Genomic DNA, 22,332 nt, shown 5'->3' with positions numbered 1-22,332 from the left:
CCCATGAAACTGTAATATAATGTATTATAGAAAACCATTTATCAGCATTTTTACATGAGTGTAAAGTATCAAAAGTGCAAAAAAAAAAGATCCTGGGGTGCCTAGGTGGCTCAGTCGTTAAGTGTCTGCCTTCAGCTCAGGTCATGATCCCGGGGTCCTGGGATCGAGCCCCACATCGGGCTCCCTGCTCAGCAGGAAGCCTGCTTCTCCCTCTCACACTCCCCCTGCTTGTGTTCCCTCTCTCACTGTCTCTGTCAAATAAATAAAATCTTTAAAAAAAAAAAAAAGATCCTGAGGTACCTTCCAAGTCAAAAATTAAGTTAATATTCAATATATCTCAAGTGATGAGTGTATATTATTATAGCTCATCCCTTCTGAAAAGTAACATCTCATGTCTGGCAAACAAGTCCGTTAAGCCAAAAGTTGTATTTACCAGAATATCCTGTTCTTTAATTATGTCAAAGCACATGAGATGATCAAAGCACACATCCCATTCATTCTTTTATCTAAAATTTTATACCTTCGAGAGAGTCAATAGGTTCATGATTAAGTAAGACGAATATCTAATCATTCAACTCACTTAGAGTCCTCCTTTTCATCTTTTTCTTCTTCATCTTTCTTTTCCTCTTCTTTTTTTTCTGTTTTTTCTGCTTTATCTTCTTCTTTTTCTTCTACTTTTTCTTCTTGTGAGGGTCGGGCAATTTGCTGCTAGAATGAACCATCATTTGTCAAATTCAACGTTAAAAGAAACAGCTCCTCAAACTGTGATGACAAATTACAATAAACACCTTTGCAAAAAAATTAATACACAATTACCTTATTGATCACTTACAATGTAATTAGGGGTAACGTATTAAAAATTAGTCTAATACTCTTTCATAAATTCCATAGGTGTTGCTTAAAGGTGCGCGTGGAATGCTCCTAGGGTCTGGACCCATCAGAGAGGTCAAAGTGTTAAAGATTCCACTTAGAAATCTGAAATCGGAGTTGGTTCTCTCTGTTTCTGTAACTCCCACGTCTAATCTGTCACTCAAGCACTTCAATTCTACCTTAAAATTTGATAACATATAATTTACCCCTAGTATTAGATACCTAATATGCTTCCAACTTTTTCATCACTATGGACGGATACTACAAGAAACACTTTTATGCTTTTACTCTTCTGCGGGAACATTCACTTAAAGGAATAGTAGACAACTATGGTCATCATCAAGACTAAAGTAATCTGGAAAAATAGTAAGGAAATAATAGAGTAAAAAGAAGTAAAACACTCAAATATTTCTAAGCTATAATTACAACTCTATAATTAAAAATATGAACAAAGACAAGAAGAGAATACGATTATAGACCCTTCTATCTTTGCTAAAATTTCACAAAAGAAAAGTGAAATTAAGTTTGTGTTAATATTATTTTTATTTAATGCAGAAATCAAGACCACCTAACCTAAGTAGGTGGAACTGCCACTCGGCATTACAGGACACAGCCCCGTCTCATGTGTGCCTCTTCCAAACCCCCACCTTTCTTACACTGGTTGCTGCTCTGGACTCAACTAAACATACCCAGCATTTCACGTCTTTGCCTGGAACACCCTATCTATCCCTCCTTGCCTAGTAAACTCCTACATATCCTCTGAAATTCAGTTCAAAAGGCTACATCCTATGAGGCATTTCTTGATTTCCACAGAGAAGCTCCAGGTTCTGTCTCCCTACCTTGCCACCTGCACGGGCCACATCTGCTTGCGGCACTTACCACGGGGTGGCACATACCTGATTATCAGGGTCTGTCTGGCTCCCTGCGTTACAATCTCCTCAAGGACAAGGACCCAGTCTTAATCATCTAAGTATCCCAAGTTCCTAGGAGACATCCGGACCTTAGAAGCCTCTGCATGTACCAGATACAGCCAGAACCAAGTTCCTTTATTCTGCTTATCTGAAAAGTTTTGTCCTCCCACCTCAATCTCTGATCCAGGCCAATGTCAATCTTGTCTCCTAATAACTGCCTGTCCTCTTACCTGTTCTGTCACCAGACAACATGAAGCACTCATTAATTTGACATCAAAGTTCCCTTAATTCTTAATACCATCTCAAAGTCTTCACCTACTCACTAAATCTGGCTTTTTTCCTAAGATAACAAAGACCTTACTGGCCTTTCCAAGAGGTCCTATATTATGCCTTCTTCAAATCCACAAGGAAATAAAAAAGAATCTGTATCCTTCTTGCTCCCAACTGCCACTTCCAGAATATTGCTGAACTGCAGTATTTTTAAAAATACTTCCTTTTTTCAAATTTCACAAAATCTACCTATGATGCCTTTTTTTTTTTTCCTCTTGTGGTGTTATGGATTGACTTCTCAGATACTCCTAAGAACAAATAAATGGTTTTATCACATGGCTCATTATGCCCTGCCATTATTCTTCCAACTCTAAAATGTGTATCAGTGCCTTTTCTATCAACATCATATCCTACAGCTGGAAGACTCGGAGGTCGTGCTCATTAAACTCCCCAAAGGTGAAGTCACCGCTGCCATCACCAGCAGGCACTGCTCCGCCTCCACGATCCTGAAATCAGAAAATCCGCACAACAACCACTCATGCCCCACCCATCCAACATTTTCATTGTTGTTGATCCTGCTCTTTGTCCCCATCATGATCCTTGGTCCCTTTATTCTATGAAATTTCACAGTCCATCAGGAAGAGCTGTATCTACTCTTCCACTCTGACCCCTCACTAAATCGTTTCAATAACATGGTTCCCTCACTTGCTTTATCTGACTTCCCCAATTTCTCACCCTGGTAATTGCCAGTTTCCTTTGAGTATTTATTATTACTAGACAAAACTTAAAAATCAGGAAGACTTTCAAATGTACACTTTCCAACCATGACTCGGTCTGCTTTACAATTGAGAATGTTTTACTCACCTTTGACTGACTCCCTAGGACACCACAGTGGTCACAAGACTGGTTTCAAATGCTAATATCCTCAAACCACCCACTTGCTACAAATGTAGCATCCATTAGTCATTCTGAATAAGCAAGATGGCACACTAACGATAAACTCTTATGCCCTTTGCCTAGCAAGTAGGCTGGAAAACCCAGAAAATGGTTTATAGCCCTAAGAAATGACAGGGAGGTACCAACTTGGCAGAAGAGAAGTTAAGAGTTTCACTGTTCTCTTGGACTTGGATGACACATATAACTCGTTTCCCTGACACTTTTCTATTTCTAATGCCAACCAGTGTTCTGAAGAAACTAAGCAATCCCACACATTCCCAGCTGTCTGACATCCAGCCAACAGCTGACTTTACTCCCCCTTCCCTAGTGCCAGGGACTGAGAAGCAAGGGAACACCTGCTTCAATCAGGCAATGGGAAGATGAGGGCAGGATGTCTTTTGAAGCACAACCCCCAACTCTGCAGAAGGTGTGGACACGATCCCAAGAAACTGGCAGGGTTGCTAGACAGTCTCTAGAAGTGTGTGACAGCTGCAGAGCACACCCTCCACCCCCATCAAAGTAGTATCCACACTGACCAGGCAGCAGTGGGTGGGGAGGGAGAGCCAGGGGCAGGCCAGAGTGTGCAACCAGCATCTACCTTCGGGTGATGTGCATGGAGAGCCATTGCAACGCCTGCCACGGGCAGTAAAGAGCGTAAGGAGGGCGCCTGGGTGGCTCAGTTGTTAAGCGTCTGCCTTCGGCTCAGGTCATGATCCCAGGGTCCTGGGATCGAGCCCCGCATCGGGCTCCCTGCTCAGTGGGAAGCCTGCTTCTCCCCCTCCCACTCCCCCTGCTTGTGTTCCTGCTCTCGCTATCTCTCTCTCTGTCAAATAAATAAATAAAATCTTTAAAAAAAAAAAAAAAAAAAGAGCATAAGGAATAACCTCCGATGTTCCCAAGAAGTGATCGCAACTGCTTGTGTTTCAGGCAAATCTGTAAAGAGAAGTGCCAATCCCCACGGTCTGGGATGGAGGTTGTAAGTTACAGCCCTGACACCCTGCAGTAGGTTGGCTGGAGTAGAAGTCCGCAGATTCAAAAGGAAAGTCATCCAAAGATCCCCTAATAGAGGCACCCCAACAGCTTCCTGTCCAGGTTTCTCCCTCCTTAAGCCTAGTACTTCTTAGTCAATTAAAAAAAGTTTCATTCTGGGGTGCCTGGGTGGCTCAGTTGTTAAGCATCTGCCTTCGGCTCAGGTCATGGTCCCACGGTCCTGGGATCGAGCCCCACATCGGGCTCCCTGCTCGGCGAGAAGCCTGCTTCTCCCTCTCCCACTCCCCCTGCTTGTGTTCCCTCTCTCACTGTGTCTCTCCTCTGTCAAATAAATAAATAAAATCTTCAAAAAAAAAAAAAGTTTCATTCTGTTAGGGAGGATCTCATAACATAAAACATGTCTGCCGAACAACAAACTATGCACTATAAATGTGAGACTACATTAGAAAACAAAATAAAAATCCAAATGAAAAAAATGAAACGTTTTATGTATTTTCTTTTCTTTTTTTTTTTAAGATTCTTATTTATTTATTTGACAGAGAGAGCACAAGCAGGGGGAGCGGCAGGCAGAGGGAGAAGCAGGCTCCGGCTAAGCAGGGAGCCCAATGTGGGACTCCATCCCAGGACCCTGGGATCATGACCCCAGGTGAAGGCTGATGCCCAACCAATTCAACCACCCAGGCACCCCATTTTATGTATTTTGTAACGATAAATGAAGAACAAGGAAATTTCAACAGTCCTCTATAGCAAGATCCAAAGACAGTTTATGCTGAGATTTATTTCTACTATATCTGACTGAATATCTAACACTTATATATATTCTATATGTATTTGTTAACATGCTCGAGTCTTTAGAAAACAGATAAATGAATTCCCACTCAGTAGATGATGAAGTTGCCAAGAAATAAAATGACTAAATTTAAGAGCAAGCATCTAATGAACTAAAAACATACAAGAGACAAAAAGAATGAGGTCCTACTTTAGCCATTTAGTTGTTTGTTTTTAAAGGTTTTATTTATTTATTTGACAGACAGAGAGAGAGAGAGAGAGATAGAACACAAGCAGGGGGGGCAGCAGAGGCAGAGGGAGAAGCAAGCTCCCCATGGAGCAGGAAGCCCGATGCAGGGCTCGATCCCAGGACCCCGGGATCATGACCTGAACTGAAAGCAGACACTTAACTGGCTAAGCCACCCACGTGCCCCTAGCCATTGAGTTTTTTAAATATCTCAGGCAGTAAACAGAAAATATCCTATCAAAATATATTTAAGAACTAACCTTTAAACCAACTGAATCTGAGACTAGTTTCCCGAAGAGTAAAAACTGTCAATCACAACACATCATCGTGAAGGTGACAAAGGCAACAGTTCTACCATTTATTGGGCGCGCCCCTTGTCCCAGATACGACACTCCAGGGACCTCACACACACAACCAGTTCTCACGTTGACCCTGCAAGGTAATATTACTGCTTCCACGCTCACAGATGTGGAAACCAAGGCTCAGCAAGTGAAGGGACACATCTAGGCTTACATGGATACAAAGAGGCAGAGCATTTTTGGGTCTAAAGCTCTTTCTGTTATAACCAACTTTCTAAACATGCCTAAAACAGTCTGTCTATTGTCTAACAATTCAGTCAGAAACTTTCCCAACTTCAAACATTACTACATTTACGTAAGTATATGCTTTCTCAATACCTCTGGGGAATAAAAAACATGCTGACATATTTAAAGAGGAAGATGTTGTCAGAATGAAGGAAGAGTACAAATTCTTGTGAAAGGTAATCAAGTATTTGGAAATGAAGAATGTGGCTTCTAAACAATGACTTGCTTTATTGTAGGTCACTAGCAAGTACCACAGTCCACGTGAATTCTAGCTGCATAGTGACAGACTTATTAGATAGGAGTTTATGCTGGAAGGTAAGAATTTACCTCTAACAAAAATGTTACACATAGAATCAAATTACTACTTGGCATGTTACATATAATTCTAGATCCCATATAGTAACACTGAGGAGTGGCTTTTGGCTTCTGATCTTCGATATATATTCATTGCTTCAACTAAAACTTACAAAGAACCACACTCACTCTTGTCATGGGATGCTAGTAAGTTGAACTGTGAAATGGTTTCAACAGTATCCAACAGAATTTTGAGTTACTTTTGCCAACAGTAATCTTTGAACACAAGTCTAACAAAAATATGATTATCTGTCTCATTTCCCTATGATTCTAAGGTTAAACTCCTTTTCAGAGGAAATAATATGCAAGGTTCCCTATAGCAATAGCAGGTTAAAAATCAAACCTCACAAGCTTGGAATCTCTCTCCACAAACAGCACACACTATACATTCATGTGCTGAAATAACAATGACTTCCTATGGGTAAGAGGTCGGGAGGGGAGGATGGGTGAAGCAATCAAATAAAAACGGAAAGGATCAGGCATAAACTTCAGCAGAACTCTACAGCGTCTTGAAATAAATTTGCCCTGATTGCTTTGGAATTACCTAAGGTAATTCCTACTGATTCAAACTTGATTGGATAATAGAGCAGTAAAGTGATTTTCAAATTAGTTGGATCTCTATTATCTACCAGGGTAAAATCAAGACACCAATTTAGAAATTCTTTACTTGTAACTAGTTCTTTAAAAAAAAAAAAAAAGACTTTCTAAACTTTTTTCTATATAGCAAATTCTACATACCCAACCCAGATCTGTTTCCTAAACTCCAGACTTCTACATCTAACTGCCCCCTTTATATCTCCACTTGGACATATGTACCTGAAATTCAGCATGTCCCAACGTTCCCCCCCAATCTGCCACCCCCTCAGTCATGCCTACACAGTAAATGGCAATCCCATTAGCCAAAACTTGGGTTATCTTTGATAACTGTCCTTGAATCCCCCACAATCAATCCATCAGCAAAACCTGTTTACCTTACCTTCAAAAATACATCCAGAAATGGACAGGTTCTCTGCACCTCCCCCGCTAGAGTCTAGTCCAAGCCACTGGGAGGATTAACGTAACCTCCTAACTGGTCTCCCTTACAATCTAGTCTCAACAGAGCAGGCAGAATGATCCTGTCACAACTAAAATCTGATACTATTCTGCTCAAAAGTCCAATGGCTCCTCCTCTGGTTTGGTATCAGTTCTAATGTCATTCAGTTCTATATAAATGAGCCCTTAAACCGACACCACCTAATTTCAGAAAAACCTGTCCACCTATTTTGACACAAACAGAATGAAGTACACAAGCAATTAAGAAACAGAGGTAAGATTCTTCCGGTCTGAGATGGTGCTATATTTCCATCATTCAATCCCCTCCTCTCCCAAATTCCCAGTGAAACAATCAGAGAAATATACAACTAGAGAAAAAAATCTTCAAGGTAATAACTTAAAAGCTACTGTGGGAAGGACTAGACTGATGGAAAGGCTGACCAACCCCAACCTGAGCCAACTTGGGGGCAAACATACGAAGGTTCAGGTCAAGGTGAGAGCACATATGGACAATCTCAGTTCCGTTAAAGGCACTCTGGGACGTGCCAGAGGTGTGAGCACGTAGAACAAGAATGTGCAGAAGAAAACTCTAATATGGCTGGAACTTAACAAGAACGAGTGTGCCACACAGAACAGTAAGATGGTGTACCAGATAACTTTAGGACAGAAAACCAATGTTTCAGAGTAACAGAGACATTCCCTGTCACACAGAATTTCCTGCTAGAGCTTTCTCCTCTATCATCACAAGCAAGAGACTGCTAATCCTGCAAATGTAAGATATGACAAATAGCAAATTATTCCCTTACATTATTGGGGACTGAAAATTTTAAACAATTTATAAATATAAAATATGTTAATTTCTAAAAATTAAGTTCCATTAAAGTTATAAATACTAGTTTAATAAGGAACAAAGCTATTGTTAAAAATCTGTAGCTGAAACTTGTTGAAAACACAGATAGGCTCTAGCATCTCTAGCTAGAAGAGCTTGATTCCACCTTCTCCGTGGGAAGACCTGGCACCTTTGATGGAACAGTGTTTGCCGCCTCACTGACAACATCTGATTTGCTCCCCATCAGGCAGGAATTCTTCCCGGAGCTCCAGAAGCATCCCTCGCTCTGTCTCTACAGTAGCAGCCCCATCACCGTACAAGCGCGCTCTTTTCCTCCCTCCCGATCCTTGTCAGCCCTCCACCCATCTCTCTGTTCCCCTTGGTAAGCAAACCTTACGGAGAAGGGCACACCTGTACCACCGCCTCTCGCGCACCTTCCACATCCACCTTCCACTCACTACCATCTCATTTCTGCCCCCTCACCAATCCACGGAAAATGCACGCCCGGGGCACCTCAGCTTTCTCCACCTCTAGCAGCATTTCACGCAGTTGGCTCGTGAAACACTGCCTGTACTTTGACCAAGAAACACCGTTTCCGAAGAATACGGAATCACATCCTGTGAGGCAGTAGTATTCTGTAGGAAACAATGACCCCGGAAACACAAACAGGTCATGGCTACCCATAATGAAGCCCTGGGTCAGCGTGTATCTGGTGAGCAGGGTGGCTAAGGAAAGAAAGGGTGGCTGTGCGGGGAAACGAGGAGAGATTTAGGAAGGCTGGTCGGCAGTGAGCAGCTGTGCAAGTTCACGCACGCGATTCCAAATCCCAAGATGAATCTGGGTGCGGACAGCAACGGTGTTCACATCGTCCCAGCAACCACACTGGTAAAGCACACGTGAGCTGTGACAGCTGCTGATCGGTTATTGGGTGGAAAACAGTTTTTAATGTACTGAATTGCAACTGTGAAAACGTACGCTGCACTGTATTAAAAACTGTCTTTTAAGATCAAGTGCTTTTACTGAGTAAAAACTATCTAAACTCCAGAAATGAAGTTACTCTGAAACAAAATCAGGCCCCAGTATTTGGGTAAATCAGCCTCTACGCTCATTACCACACTACATTTCTATTTCTCACGTGTTCTACCTGCCCCCTCCTCAGACAAAAGGACTGTTAAGACAGTGAATGAAATGAGGTGTCATGGGTCCCATTCTGTACGTTATCACTGTTAACGCTGACAGGCACAATTTAGATAACATGGAAGTACAGAACTTTTCTCGTTGATTTTATCATACTATAAACTTACAGTACATTCACAACAGATAATGTCACACATTAAAGATATATTAATTTTGAAATAATAACATGTTCATAACATCCCCATTATTTAATGAAATGTCAATTCCTAAAATACACATGATTAAATACAAGGCCCTGGTTATACCATTTTTTTCCTCCATATCTCCACCCTGAAACATCTTCCACACAGTAATGAAACATACCTGGTTTCTTCCTCTGCGTTTTCCATAATTCCTTCTTACTAGGGCTTTATAATTCTCATTTTTCTTGGTTAAGTAGTAATATAAAACACAATCAGGAACACTCTATAAGGAAAAAAAATTATTTTTGAGGAGCCAAAGAAATAACATTTTTTAAAAATCAAGCAACACTTTCAAGGGAAATCTCTGGTATTCCCAAGGTATAAATTGAAGAGCAACACACGGCTAGCATTTTAAGGGATATCTAGGCTGTAAAAATATATACATTATATCGACTATTTTAATGGACAATTATAGTGATCTTAATCCAAGTTACGTAAAAGATACCAGGAACTATCAGAACATCCAAGCACTTCCTTATTAAGCAGTAACTAAATTCTCTTTCTTGTTGCATATATGTAAATATTCAAAATGTCTCTTTTTTAAATATGTTGCTTAAAAACACTATATCCAATCCATTGTGGGAAAAAAAAAATGAGGGAAAATCAGGACTCTGATATTTTAATCAGAAATTCAGTAAGGTTCAAAAAGCATTGTAATCTATGTGTTTTTAGGGAAATATAGTATCAAGTCGTTTTTTGTTAACCATGAAAATTGGACTGTGTTCTGTGCTTATGATCTGTTACATAATTATAAATATCACTATATTAGTCACCTGAGAATCTTTCCTGTATCAAGCCCTCTATAAAAATCAGTTCTATTTAACTACCTCTGTGTATTAGAGCACAAAAACTTCAAAGTAGCGAACATCACAAACCTATAAACATTCTCAATGCAAACCATTTCTTACCTTCCTTTCCAAGTAGGATGCAATTAGTCCAAAGTTTTTTGGATGCTGGATAAACCTGAGTAAAAAAAGGGAAAACAAACAAACACATACACACAAACATTTTAATGACTTAAAAAGCGGGGGGGGGGGGGGGGGGGGGGACCTCGGGAACAGAACTATTAGTACAGACTACTTCCCGGTGACCCTTAACTGCCAACCTGAGAAACAACCACAGAATCACTGGAGTCTTTTAAGGGCATAGATTCCTGGGCACCATCCACCAGGAACTGATGGGACTGGCCTATGGTAGAGCACAGAAACCTGTACTTTTAAAATGCACCCCCCAGGTGAATGAGACACCACCCAAGTTTGGGTACCACGCTTAACATGACTCCATAACCCCAGTTCTCATCTGTGACCGATCCTCCCATCTATAAGCTTATGGGAAGGTCATAGCAAATCTATATTCTCTACTTTCCACAGTATCCATCCAAATGCCAAAAAGGGGCCAAGGTTTTGGGGAAACGGTTCAATTTACAAGTGAATGCCAAATACTTTTCACGAATTTATGTAAGCTTCTATAAGAAAATAATTTAAAGTTTAAATTACTTGTCCTTAAAGATCTCCTTCTCGTGGTCAGTCCAAACATTCATAAACTGCCTATCTTTATAAACCTTCATAGGGTCCTCCATGAGCCCGTTCATGTTGATGAACTTGACCCGTCTCTGTTCTGCATCAAACATCATAGGCGGGATCACAGAGAGCTGCCGCATTTGTTTCTCATTATTCTGCAAAAGAAAGTAAACATCATTTACAAAGAATAAAATTTAAAGAGGGCTATAGACCAGCTACCCTAATATACGCCAGAAGAACCACATGCGTAGTTTCATGTGTCAGTAGCATGTGGTAATTACTCACGTATCTAATAAATATTCATTAAATGAATCATACAGGCAGAGGGTATACACATTATGTTTTTATATCCCACTCCTACAATTCGAGAAGAGTTCTTTACTTAAAAGAAATAGATACTTCAGATAGTAACATTTTAGACCTAAAGGACACAAAGAAATGCCAAGTTCATTGAAGTAATAATCTTATGAAACATTTAATTATATTAATACAGTCTCATTTTTAAAAGTCTTAACATCATTTTAGAGAATAAATCTTAATGTCATTTTGGAGACCAATGAATAGGGGAAAAAAACAGGCACCAAAATCTTAAGGACAGTGATTTTAAATTAAACTCACGTGTGAAATACTTCTTGCTAATCTTATGTAATCTTTCCACTGAAAATTGAAGACTACTATCCGTAAAATTTCAACTAAAACTTCGTTACATCTATACAGTTGGTTTTTCCCAAAGTTCATGAGCACAAATTTCTATGAAAAAACTCACCAAAACTACAGGTATTGACCTCAACACAAAGCTAGGTTTTTTCCTACTCATAGAAGTGGATACTGCCTTACAGTCAAGTCCTTACAAAGTGTCAAATTTTATGGAGTAGTCTCAGTCAATCTGAACACCAAAGCATGATTTGGGGCAGACACATGAGCTTGAGTCACCTCAACTGGTCCTAGTTTTGGATGCTTACAGATGTGCCCTAATGGAATCAGTCAAAAAGCAAGCAAAAAAAATTAACATAGATTTAGTCATCACTGCAGGGATTATGAACACAAGTTTTTTTTTTTTATTATGTTATGTTACTCACCATACATTACATCATTAGTTTTTGATGTAGTGTTCCATGATTCATTGTTTGCGTATAACACCCAGTGCTCCATGCAGAACGTGCCCTCTTTAATACCCATCACCAGGCTAACCCATCCCCCCACCCCCCTCCCCTCTAGAAACCTCAGTTTGTTTCTCAGAGAAGTTTTAAAATATATAGCAATTTAGTAATTTCTTTGATCATTACTTAAGGAGACCACCACATTCAAATAAGCAAGACCTTCAGAATTCAGAGATGACATTTTCTGGTGTTGTGTTGTGTTTTTTTTTTTTTTTTATTGAAGTATAGTTGACACCAGAGATGAGGTTTTTATTTTTTATTTTTTCAGAGATGAGGTTTTTAAAAAACAAGTATATAAAATCAAAACCAGAACTAAGTAAATAGGAGGTGGCTTTTGGACCAACCTTTAGAGATAGTTTGAACACAACTCAAAAGACTCACGTTAGGGACTGGAATTTATTTTTATTCAGCATGGATTTATTGATGCCATATCATCTCTGTCTCCCAGGCTCTGGGGCTAGAAAGCACACTTTGGGGTACCCACTAGCACCTCAGGTCCACCTCAGATGAAATCTCTCCGGTCAGTCTGCTCCTACACATCTCTGATTCAGGCTCTTGTTTTCATGTTAACAGCCTCCTCACATCTCTTTTAGGCCTCCCTGCTGCCAAAGCCATCCGTGTAAGATGCCAATCTGATCATGGGACTGCGTGGTGTAAAACCTTCAGTGGTTGGCCAGTCTTTGGAACAGTCCAAACTCTATAAATGTTCCCTCGTTTATGTACAAATAAGCCCTTAGTTCCTGGGGTATGAGGCTAAAATGCCTGAATAATCAATGAATTAAAAAACTAAGTCAAGGGGTGCCTGGATGGCTCAGTCGTTAAGCGTCTGCCTTCGGCTGAGGTCATGATCCCAGGGTCGTGGGATCGAGCCCCGCATCGGGCTCCCTGCTTCTCCCTCTCCCACTCCCCCTGCTTGTGTTCCCTCTTCTCGCTGTGTCTCTCTCTGTCAAATAAATAAAATCTTAAAAAAAAAAAAAAAAAACTAAGTCAATTAATTTCCTTACCTCCTGCTCAGAGAGTCCATCAATAATTTCAGAAATCTCATGCTCGCTCCTAGCAATGGTGGCTGAAAGACCAGCTCCCCTCTGCCCAACTCTAAATATAAGAAAGAAATTATAAATATATTTAAAGGCCATTTATAAAGAAGACACCAATTAAGTTACTTTTATATACATTACTCCTCTGAATGGGACTTTTTTAACCAACTAGAAGTCAGAAAACAAATGCTATTGAGCCACTACTTTTAAGTAATATGCCTGAAGATTAGAATTCTATAGAAGAATGATTAAAACGTTGAGATTAGGGGCTCCTGGGTGGCTCAGTCGTTAAGCATCTGCCTTCGGCTCAGGTCATGATCCCAGGGTCCTGGGATGGAACCCACATCGGGCTCCCAGCTCAGCAGGAAGCTGCTTCTCCCTCTCCCACTCCCCCTGCTTGTGTTCCCTCTCTCGCTGTCTCTCTCTCTGTCAAATAAATAAAATCTTTTTTAAAAAATAAAAATAAAATGTTGAGATTAAAATTTAAAGGTTACATGTCCAAGTTCAAACGGTAGAACAACTTATGGGAAACTTCTGGAAAACCACAGGTATTGGAGACATTTCCATTTCAAATAGCAGTCTTTCCCTTCCAGTGTAGAGGACAGCTGACTTAGAAAAATACATTAAATATTTTTTACAGAGGGGAAAAAAACAACAACCATCTCCCTCATAAAGACTTAATCGTGATTAAAGAATTAAAGCTTACATATAATCTTACAAGAGATAGTGGAGAAGAAATCTAAAGCTTTTACTTTTACAAAATACTTGCTCCCTAAAGTAAAACCAAATCAGAAACTACCAATATCAAAGAACTTCTTAATTAGCCATCTATTTAATACTGTTTAGTCATGCTGGCAGGTAATGAAGAACTAAGAAATATTCAAGTCTATTCTTTTTAACTGTCATTTCTAAAGGAATAGGTATTTTCAAGAACAGAAGAATTTCAAAATACTTATTTAAATTTAGATTGAACAGCAGTAAGTCTAAAAAATTAATATTAAATTCACCAAGACATAATCTTTGCTAGCTGATAATGAAGTTTTATATTCAAAATGAAAGGTTCTTTATGAACTTTCTTAAGATCAGATTCAGGTAACATTAACACCGTGAGAGAGCAGGAGTGGGACTCTGTCAGAGAGAAAAGAGCATAGCCATTAGCCAGGAGACGAGCACAGCCATTAAACATCAAACGACTTACCGCTGAAATCTTTCTTGTTGTTCTCTTTGTTTTCGAATTTCTGGAAACTGCTTTTCATAGTATTCCCTTGTTTTGCTTTCTTTAGCTTTCCTCCGGGGGTTATTTTCTATTCTGTCCACTTTTTTCTCCCATGCCTCCATGAGCTGATCATAACGTTGGCAGATTTTTTGTTCCTATTAAATACCCGCAGCAAATTAATAATTAAACTAAACTCTATCATTCTGACAAACCTAATACTTTAAAGTAAATGTTACTTCTTAAGGCTAAGTCAGAAGTACATTTGGCCTAGGACTCAACTGTGAATGAAAACCTGTTCTTGATCTGAAAGACGAGAGAGAGAAAAGAGCTCTGTTTCCTACAAAGATCAGCATATAAAGCATATTTTGGCTAGTTTTTTTAGTTAACATTAAGACTAACATAGATTAATTAATTAATGAGCTACCACTAGTAGCTGACCAGCTACTTTTACTATTTTCCTGATAAAAATATATGTCTTCATTGTCAAAAAAAAAAAAAAAAAATGGAGGGGCGCCTGGGTGGCTCAGTCGGTTAAGCGGTTGCCTTCGGCTCAGGTCATGATCCCAGGGTGCTGGGATTGAGCCCCACATCGGGCTCCCTGCTCAGCGGAGAGCCTGCTTCTCCCTCTCCCTCTGCCTGCCTCTCTGCCTGCTTGTACTCTCTATCTCTCTGTCAAATAAATATTTTTTTTAAAAAAATGGAAAATTAGTAATAGAAACATGTGAATAGTTCAAAATCCCAATCACCCAACGGCAAATATACTGACATTTTGGTGTTTTCCTAACAATCTGTCAGAGAAAACACTCATGCTTTAACCGTTCCTCTACTCCTGGAGGCTTTGATTACTTGAAGGTTTTTGTTATTATAAATAATGCTATCTAATAAACATTTTTGACAGTCTGGAAAAGGCAGAAATTGGTTGTACTTTATGATAAAAAGAAATGCAGTGAACTACACGGAACCAAGAATTAATCCTTTTAGAGAAATGAGTAATGTATGATCTCATTTTTTAAACAGAGAGGCAAGAAGCCTCCATTATGAGCATAGAACTGTGAACGTGTCAACAACACAAGGATAGAAAAAGGTGTAGAAGGACTCATGAAAAACCATTAACATTGGTCCCCTCAAGAAAGTGGCAATAGAGAGGAGAATATTATCCTCCTCATGATCTGTGCCACCCCCAGACACTTCCCATTCTTTTCAACTCCCAGGTGTCTTCTGTGTCCTTCACTTTCTCCATCTCTAGCTAGCTCCTCAGTCCAGGCCAACATCATCCCTTACCTACATCAAAGTAAGAGCCTCCGAACTGTCTCCCAGGCCTTCTTAATGGTGGAGCCAGAAGCACATTCTTAAAATACAAACCTGAACGTTTCACTTCTCAGTTCAAACACTTAAAAGATGCCCTCGGGACCGAACCCAAAGTCCTGTAGGTGGACCTCCTAGGTGCGACCTGGCCCTCTTGCCTCAGCAGCCTCATTTCTGCTGCGCTCCCAGCAACCTGCCACCCTCCCTCCACCTCCCAGACCTTCATTTCAGCGGCTCCCTATGCCTGCGCAGACTTCCAGAGTTTCTCGTTGTCCTGCAAACTTCCCTTTATGATTCATCCATGGGGCATTAGCTGTCCCTCCTGTATGCTCCCACAGTCATCTGTATGTCCCTTCCCACAGTGTGATTATGATACTCTAACTGCCTGTGACTCATCCGCCCCCAATTACATTGTATGCTTCAAGGGTTAAAACCATATGGCTATCTTGCTCACCTTTGTAGAATAATACATGGACAGAGTAAACAGCCAATAAATATTTATTAAATCAGTGAACACGTAAATGTTATAACTAAAGACTCTGTGAAGCATGAAAACAAAGTCTATGCTTCTATGTTTGCATCACCAGACATTAAATGACCACAATTATAACAAAATTACTGGATAGGAAAAAAAAATGCTTTAGTAGTTTCTTATTTAATATTTGTATGTTTTTGGCAAAAACAAAAACAAAAAACATTAATTTAAAGATAGTATCTGAAGGACCAGACTGGCAAATTACATTGGAAGTTATGTATCAAGTAAAAGCCACTGACTCTTGAGCTTTAAAATTCATTTAACTGTCATGTCATTAAATATAAGTTACACGGCTCATTTTTGATGTGAATTAAAGAACATCATTTATCTGGTAAGCAACTGACTTTAAATGAATCAACAGTCTGTCTAAATTTAGTCTGAACATATTGTGAAAAGAAGTATACTGGCATTATATTTTCTGTAGTTTCATTTCCATGAACTAATTAGAACCACAAAACTTCTGGATGCAAGTCATATAATAAATATGAAAAAGAATGTGAATTTCAAAAAGCTGAACTTTAGCTGACCCGGTTCCTAATAAAGAAAGAGCAGTAATGTCTACTCAGCATGACTGTAACTTACCCACACTGGTCTGAGGGTTTGAGAGACTAAATGTTGATCATCCTATTTCTCTTTCATATTCTTTTTTAACTACTCACCATTTTCTTTATTTTGGCTAGATGAAAATGCTATACACAGATGACCAAAGAAATTATTTTGATAATGATATTAAATGTCAATCGCTGCTAGAATTAGATTTATATTTGTCATCTCTATAGTTACTTTCTAAATCGGCAGCCTTTTCTCAAACATAATCAAAAACCATTCTCACTAATAAAGGGAAAGTAAATGCCTAAATGAGCATGAATGGGAAAGTTGTACAAATTTCAGTTAAAGGATAGGACCTCACCCTTTGTTTTCTTGCATGATTTCTTCTTTTAAAAAATAAAATGAGTTTTTTCCTCATCACCTGGTTTCTAGAAGAGAAAAATATGGTTGTATGACATTAAGAAAAAGCACAATTTAATAATGCATTCACTTTTTTTTTTTTTTCAGACACTGAAAAACAAGCAAAGATCACTTAGGAATATCTGATGTAATCAAAGTTAATCTTAATTTTTTTTACCCTGCAAAATAAGACTTTTGCAATAATTAGAACTGACTAAAATTCCTTCCACTCTCCAGCAAGATTTTATACAAATAGTTCATTTTAAATTATTACGTCCAAGTATAAGGCAAATAGTTTCAAGTTATAATTACACAGTCACTGATTCTTCTCAAGAACTCTGGTGATATAAACATCTCTGTGCACTCTTGGAGGAGGGGAGGTAGAAGAGAAGGAAAGGCTTTTAAAGTTACCTCCCTACCTCAGGTATGGTGCTGACCTCCTTTCTATGAGAACGTATACCAACACAGAGAGAGGGGACTTGTGCTTTTACACAGAAGGTTTCCTTCCGTCACAGAAATGACACAAACCACTCTAAGAAGTCACGGAGGGCAATGTGACAAGACAGGAAGACTTCTCTTATATCTTAATGAAACAGTTACACTTTTTAAATTTGAAGCATTGTGACCTTCAAAAACAATGACATGCAGGTTCAAATATAAATATTTATACCCCACCTACTTCCAGAAAGGATTTCAAGCTGATTATGCAAATATAAATACAAAGCCAAGGCAAGTAGAAGTAATTTTTTGGATTATCGGCCCCTCAGGACTAAAAGGGACACCGGCTCTGTGGGCAGTCAGGAGCTGGCTACGTGGGAGAGTACCCAAGACGTGAAAAGAATTATCAAAAGGTAGATTTGCTATTTCATACAAAGCAAATGACGGTGATGAGAAAAGAGCTACTACACGATTCATATGGATGCATGCAGCGGAGTAAAGGGTTACTTCACAAGGTGACATACAGTGGAAGCGGTACCATATATTCAGTTTGCTCTAATTTTAATTACGTGTTACTCAAAAGCAAATGATAATCAATAAATATCATTTAAAATGTTTCCTAGGATTTAAGAAGTCAGCCAGTCAGTAAGCCATCCCAGAACAGTGTGCTAAGCACTGTAGTCGGGCAATGTAGACAGCATGAAATAAATCAGACAGAGCTGCTCTCCCGCTAATATTAGGGGAAAAGAACACAAACATAACTGAAGCTTTGTGGGGGAGAAAAAAAATCATTAAAAGTAGCCAACTAGATTTTATCTGCTATTCTCCTTTTTAAAAATGCTAAAACAGCTAAACAGTTCCAGAACAAGGTATATTTTATGAGTTTTGTCTAAGCCTACTTCTAAGGGTTGTCAAGACCATAGTAGCATCTCACAGAAAAATTCTAAGTATATGACTTTTATTATAAACCACTTATTTAACAAAAGTTAAAATTATTCAAATTTCAATTTTGTTCATGCATACTACCATGCAAATTATATTTGCCACCAATTCTGCAAAGTAGTCAACTATTGCACATACTCTCAGTCAGAAATTTTTTAAAAGAAAAAAATATATCTGATATATAAATAGCAATGTGCTCATTAGCAACTATACTAGTAAATAATTAAAATGTTCTGATTATCCTTAATAAAACATAAAGTAGAAATATTACATTTTTGTTACAAACTACGAATAATTCACCTAAATTCTCTTAAAGTATGATAATTAAAAAAAAAAAAAGATACCTATCTAGCCTCCTCTCTTACTTCAATCAGATCAAGAAATTAGATTTTCTTTTCACTTATTTTCTTATTCCAAAATCTGCATCCATAAAGGCCTGGTATCTAGGATGAGCAAGGCTAAGCAAACTACATTCTGGAGCAGTCTCCTCACCCACGTGAGGTGACTGAGCGCTTCCAAGGCACCAGGACATTAAATGGCAGAAGGGTCTACAAATACCGTCATTAGCAAGAGTCATGGAAGGGATTTCCCTAGAATAGGATTTTGAATAATGATAAAATGATCCGTGGCACTTCTACTTTGCAATGGCAGATGTGGCTTGGTGGGGGACGGTGTCATCACTAGTCTTAAATGAAAAAGCTTCATTATCTTACTTCATCATGCGCCTTGCAGGTACTCCACTGAAAAAAAGACAAAACAGGAGGCAAAAAATTCAAGCCTCAAGGTAAGCCATTTCAATGTTAAGTATTCACCTTTTTTACTAGCAGATCATAAAACCAGCTAGTTTTATGCAATAATTTATTTCATTTTTTTGGCCTCGGAAACTCAAAGCTGTTACCCCAACCCCCAAGAAGCCAGAGGAAGATAACATATAGTAAAACGACAGCAAATTACACAAATCTAAAACACACCTACACTATATTATAATAATGTCAGCAGATAACATAAAAACGATCTCTTTATAGAATATATGGTCTTTAACTGAAGAACTCCAAAGATGATAAATACTTACGTCTTGATGTTCTCATGATAAACCTTGGTATCCGATGGCTGGTTATAGAGTGGCTATAAAATAAATCAAATATTTACATATACAACATTGTACACATGTCTATGAAAATACAAAGCAACAGTTTATATTTTCATGTAAACCTAGTACTCATGGATCTTCACAATACCTGCCCTACCAGAACCTCCAGACTTCCAGGTTCCCTGAATAATTCTCTTTACCCCATCTCCTATTAATGCCACCCCCATAAAAATGTTTATAAATCCACCGTATCCCGTAAGAAATACATTTATTCATGGATTTTTAATTTCAAAGGCAAAGGAAGAACATATGGTCCAAAGAGCTATTTCTGTTCTTACTCGTCCTGCTTCTACCTCGTATGATTAAATGGCCTGCACAGGCAAAAACACATTCAGGACGATACTTCTGCAAAGGTAACCAAGTTTGCGCACCACTATTTTAAAGTTTACCACAAACGTCCAGCCCAGATCTCATTCCAAAATAGAAAGATTGTATTCCATCTTATCCCAAGCAAAATGACTACAAAAAAAACAAAAACAAAAACAAAAAAACACTAGACATGAAAAAAGAAATTTCTTACTTACCAGTTCAACTTTTGGGCCAAGACCTTCAAATATTTTATGAGCTTCTTCTGCTTTTTTCTACAGATAAAGACATTATTATATTGTATAATTAAAAATTATATTACCTAAGTGCAAAATCACTACCAATTTAATAATATTTACCTAAAAACTACTCTATAGTAGAACTTTCCTTATTTCCAAATACTCTTGAAATACTCTCTTTTGTTTTCATAACTTCCTCATCAAATCAAGTCAAAGCTTTACATTTGTACTGAAAGTAATAATAGGGGTGCCTGGGTGACTCAGTTGGTTAAGCAGCTGTCTTTGGCTCAGGTCATGATCCCGGAGTCCTGGGATCAAGCCCCATGTGAGGCTCCCTGCTCAGCGGGGAGTCTGCTTCTCCCTCTGCCCCTCAGCCCACTCTTGTGCTCTCTCTCACTCTCTCTCTCAAATAAGTAAATAAAATCTTAAAAAATAATAATAACTAAAGAATTGTGAAGTTCTTAACAGCAAACAGGTATCAAGATTCTAGGGAGAGGGAACACAGATTCACTATTAGAAATGAATCCCTCAACACTTCAAGACATAATGTCTTTAATAAAAATTTAAAAACATAAAATACCATAAAGTTGCCAGTCTTTACTGTTGTAAGCCAAACTGATCTCTTGGAAGAAAAGCTTATAATGAGCCTATATTCTAGTTACAAGAAAACCTAGGTAATAACTGAACAGAGGAAACAGCTAGTTTGAATTTCTCAAGTGTTCAATAGTAAATAAATGCTGAATTAAATAATTTTTACGGTCCATTTTCAAAAGTAAATTAATCTAGATGAATGTGCTATCTAACAGAAATCGTCCTTTAATAGACGAAATATAACAAATTCGAAGCTAAAAATGTTTAAACTGGAATTATAGGACTACCAAATGTGTCAGTGGTTCTCAAGTCCCTCTTCCTCTCAACACATTCCCGTTAGTAACAATGGTTCCCCGTCTGCTGGGCAGACGCCCACCTCAATGCATTTGCTGCTGGGAAACTCTCCAGGGCTTCTGATGTGACACACAAATGGGACTGGATATTAATCAGTATTCCCCGAGTGTAAAGAAAGATGTTCCTTTAAAATATTCTCCTTTTCATCTCATTTATCAATCAAAATCAATCCGTCAAATATTTATTTAGTATGTATTGTGTGAAAAGAACTAGGAAGCATAAGAAGTACAAAATACTGTAAAAAGCACTTTCCAAACTCCAAGAAACTAAAAATGTTGTTAAGATGAGAAATAAATACAGCAAAAAAGTCAAATATAAAACTATAAATATCCATTAAATTTGCAGAGCAGATCCTATTTCTATAGAGGGTTTAAAGGCAGGATTTGTCAACCTTGGCACTATTACCATTTTGGGCCCACATATGTGTTCCAGGGACTGCCCTATGCATTGTGGGATATTTAGCAGTATCCCACTAGATGCCAGTAGCACTCCATCTCTCCTCCAAGTTACAACAATCAAAAAAAGTTTCCAGCTGAGAACAAACAACTAACCCAAGAAGTCAAAATGTAATGATCCTAAAATTCAGATTAGCTACAGACATATATTAAATAACACATAAATAACATCATCATAGATAATAAATTTGGAAATATCTAGCACCTGCAACTAACTTCCACCAGACCCAACGCTCACCAGTTTTTTGATTTGCTTTCCTTTTTCTTTCTTTCTTTTTTTTTTTTTTAGTTTATTTTTAGTAATCTCTACACACAACCCTGAGATCAAGACCTGCACACTCCACGGACTGAGCCAGCCAGGCACCCCTTAAATTTGCCTTCTCGAGGCACTCTGTATTAGAGTCTATACCAAGAACAGGCAGGCTAAGTGGAACTGTCTACAAATAACCCTGAGAGACAAGGGAGTAAAATTATATGACTGAAGGAAGGACACTCAGTATTTATGTGAGTGATGACGGCTCATATAAGCTATTGCCAAAGGAGGAAGAGAGAAGCAACTGACGAGACCACTATTTAGGAGGCAGGACTGATGCTCTTCATTGATTAACTAACTCTTAGAGCATGGCAGAGAGGGAAACAGAGATTGCCCAGGACACTGGCCTAGGTGACTAGAGCTTGCTGGCACTTAGTACACTTTCTACTGTCAATCCCTTTCTTTCTTCTGTTGTCACTTTAACTTTCAAATCATGCAATCAAAAAATAAACAAGATATCTTTGAAAACCACACTCCACGCACACCCTTTTCTATATGTATTAGAATTCTGAAATTAGAGCATTTATAAATATTTTTGGAACTGACAACGGGGAAGGATAACAGCAAACTGAACTGTTAAAAATAGTCCAGGAGATGAGTCTGTTTAGAGACTAAGTGAATCTCAGTCTAAAGTTTAAATATGATGCAAGACA

General features: G+C 38.6%; 1 protein-coding gene across 19 annotated transcripts in view; it reads right to left on the bottom strand.

Annotated features, from left to right (window-relative positions):
- Positions 1-22,332, bottom strand: part of NCOR1 (nuclear receptor corepressor 1) — a 157,753-nt gene that overhangs the window by 70,482 nt on the left and 64,939 nt on the right. For 8 of the 19 annotated variants that reach the window (XM_078067955.1, XM_078067963.1, XM_078067956.1 and 5 more), the window contains exons 7-16: positions 19,946-20,002; positions 19,344-19,396; positions 18,985-19,011; positions 16,854-16,920; positions 14,086-14,258; positions 12,855-12,945; positions 10,667-10,845; positions 10,079-10,133; positions 9,292-9,393; positions 581-708 (exon numbers count right to left, since the gene is read on the bottom strand). In XM_078067955.1, the coding sequence (XP_077924081.1) occupies positions 581-708; positions 9,292-9,393; positions 10,079-10,133; positions 10,667-10,845; positions 12,855-12,945; positions 14,086-14,258; positions 16,854-16,920; positions 18,985-19,011; positions 19,344-19,396; positions 19,946-20,002 (932 nt within the window). The remainder of the gene's footprint in view (positions 1-580; positions 709-9,291; positions 9,394-10,078; positions 10,134-10,666; positions 10,846-12,854; positions 12,946-14,085; positions 14,259-16,853; positions 16,921-18,984; positions 19,012-19,343; positions 19,397-19,945; positions 20,003-22,332) is intronic. The other 11 variants (XM_078067971.1, XM_036084549.2, XM_078067965.1 and 8 more) reach the window with 3 other exon arrangements.

The sequence above is a fragment of the Halichoerus grypus genome, chromosome 2 (assembly GCF_964656455.1).
Source record: "Halichoerus grypus chromosome 2, mHalGry1.hap1.1, whole genome shotgun sequence".
In the NCBI taxonomy this organism is placed as follows: domain Eukaryota; kingdom Metazoa; phylum Chordata; class Mammalia; order Carnivora; family Phocidae; genus Halichoerus; species Halichoerus grypus.
The sequence above is the reverse complement of the archived record's forward strand: the minus strand, read 5'-3'. Positions and strand labels throughout refer to the sequence as shown.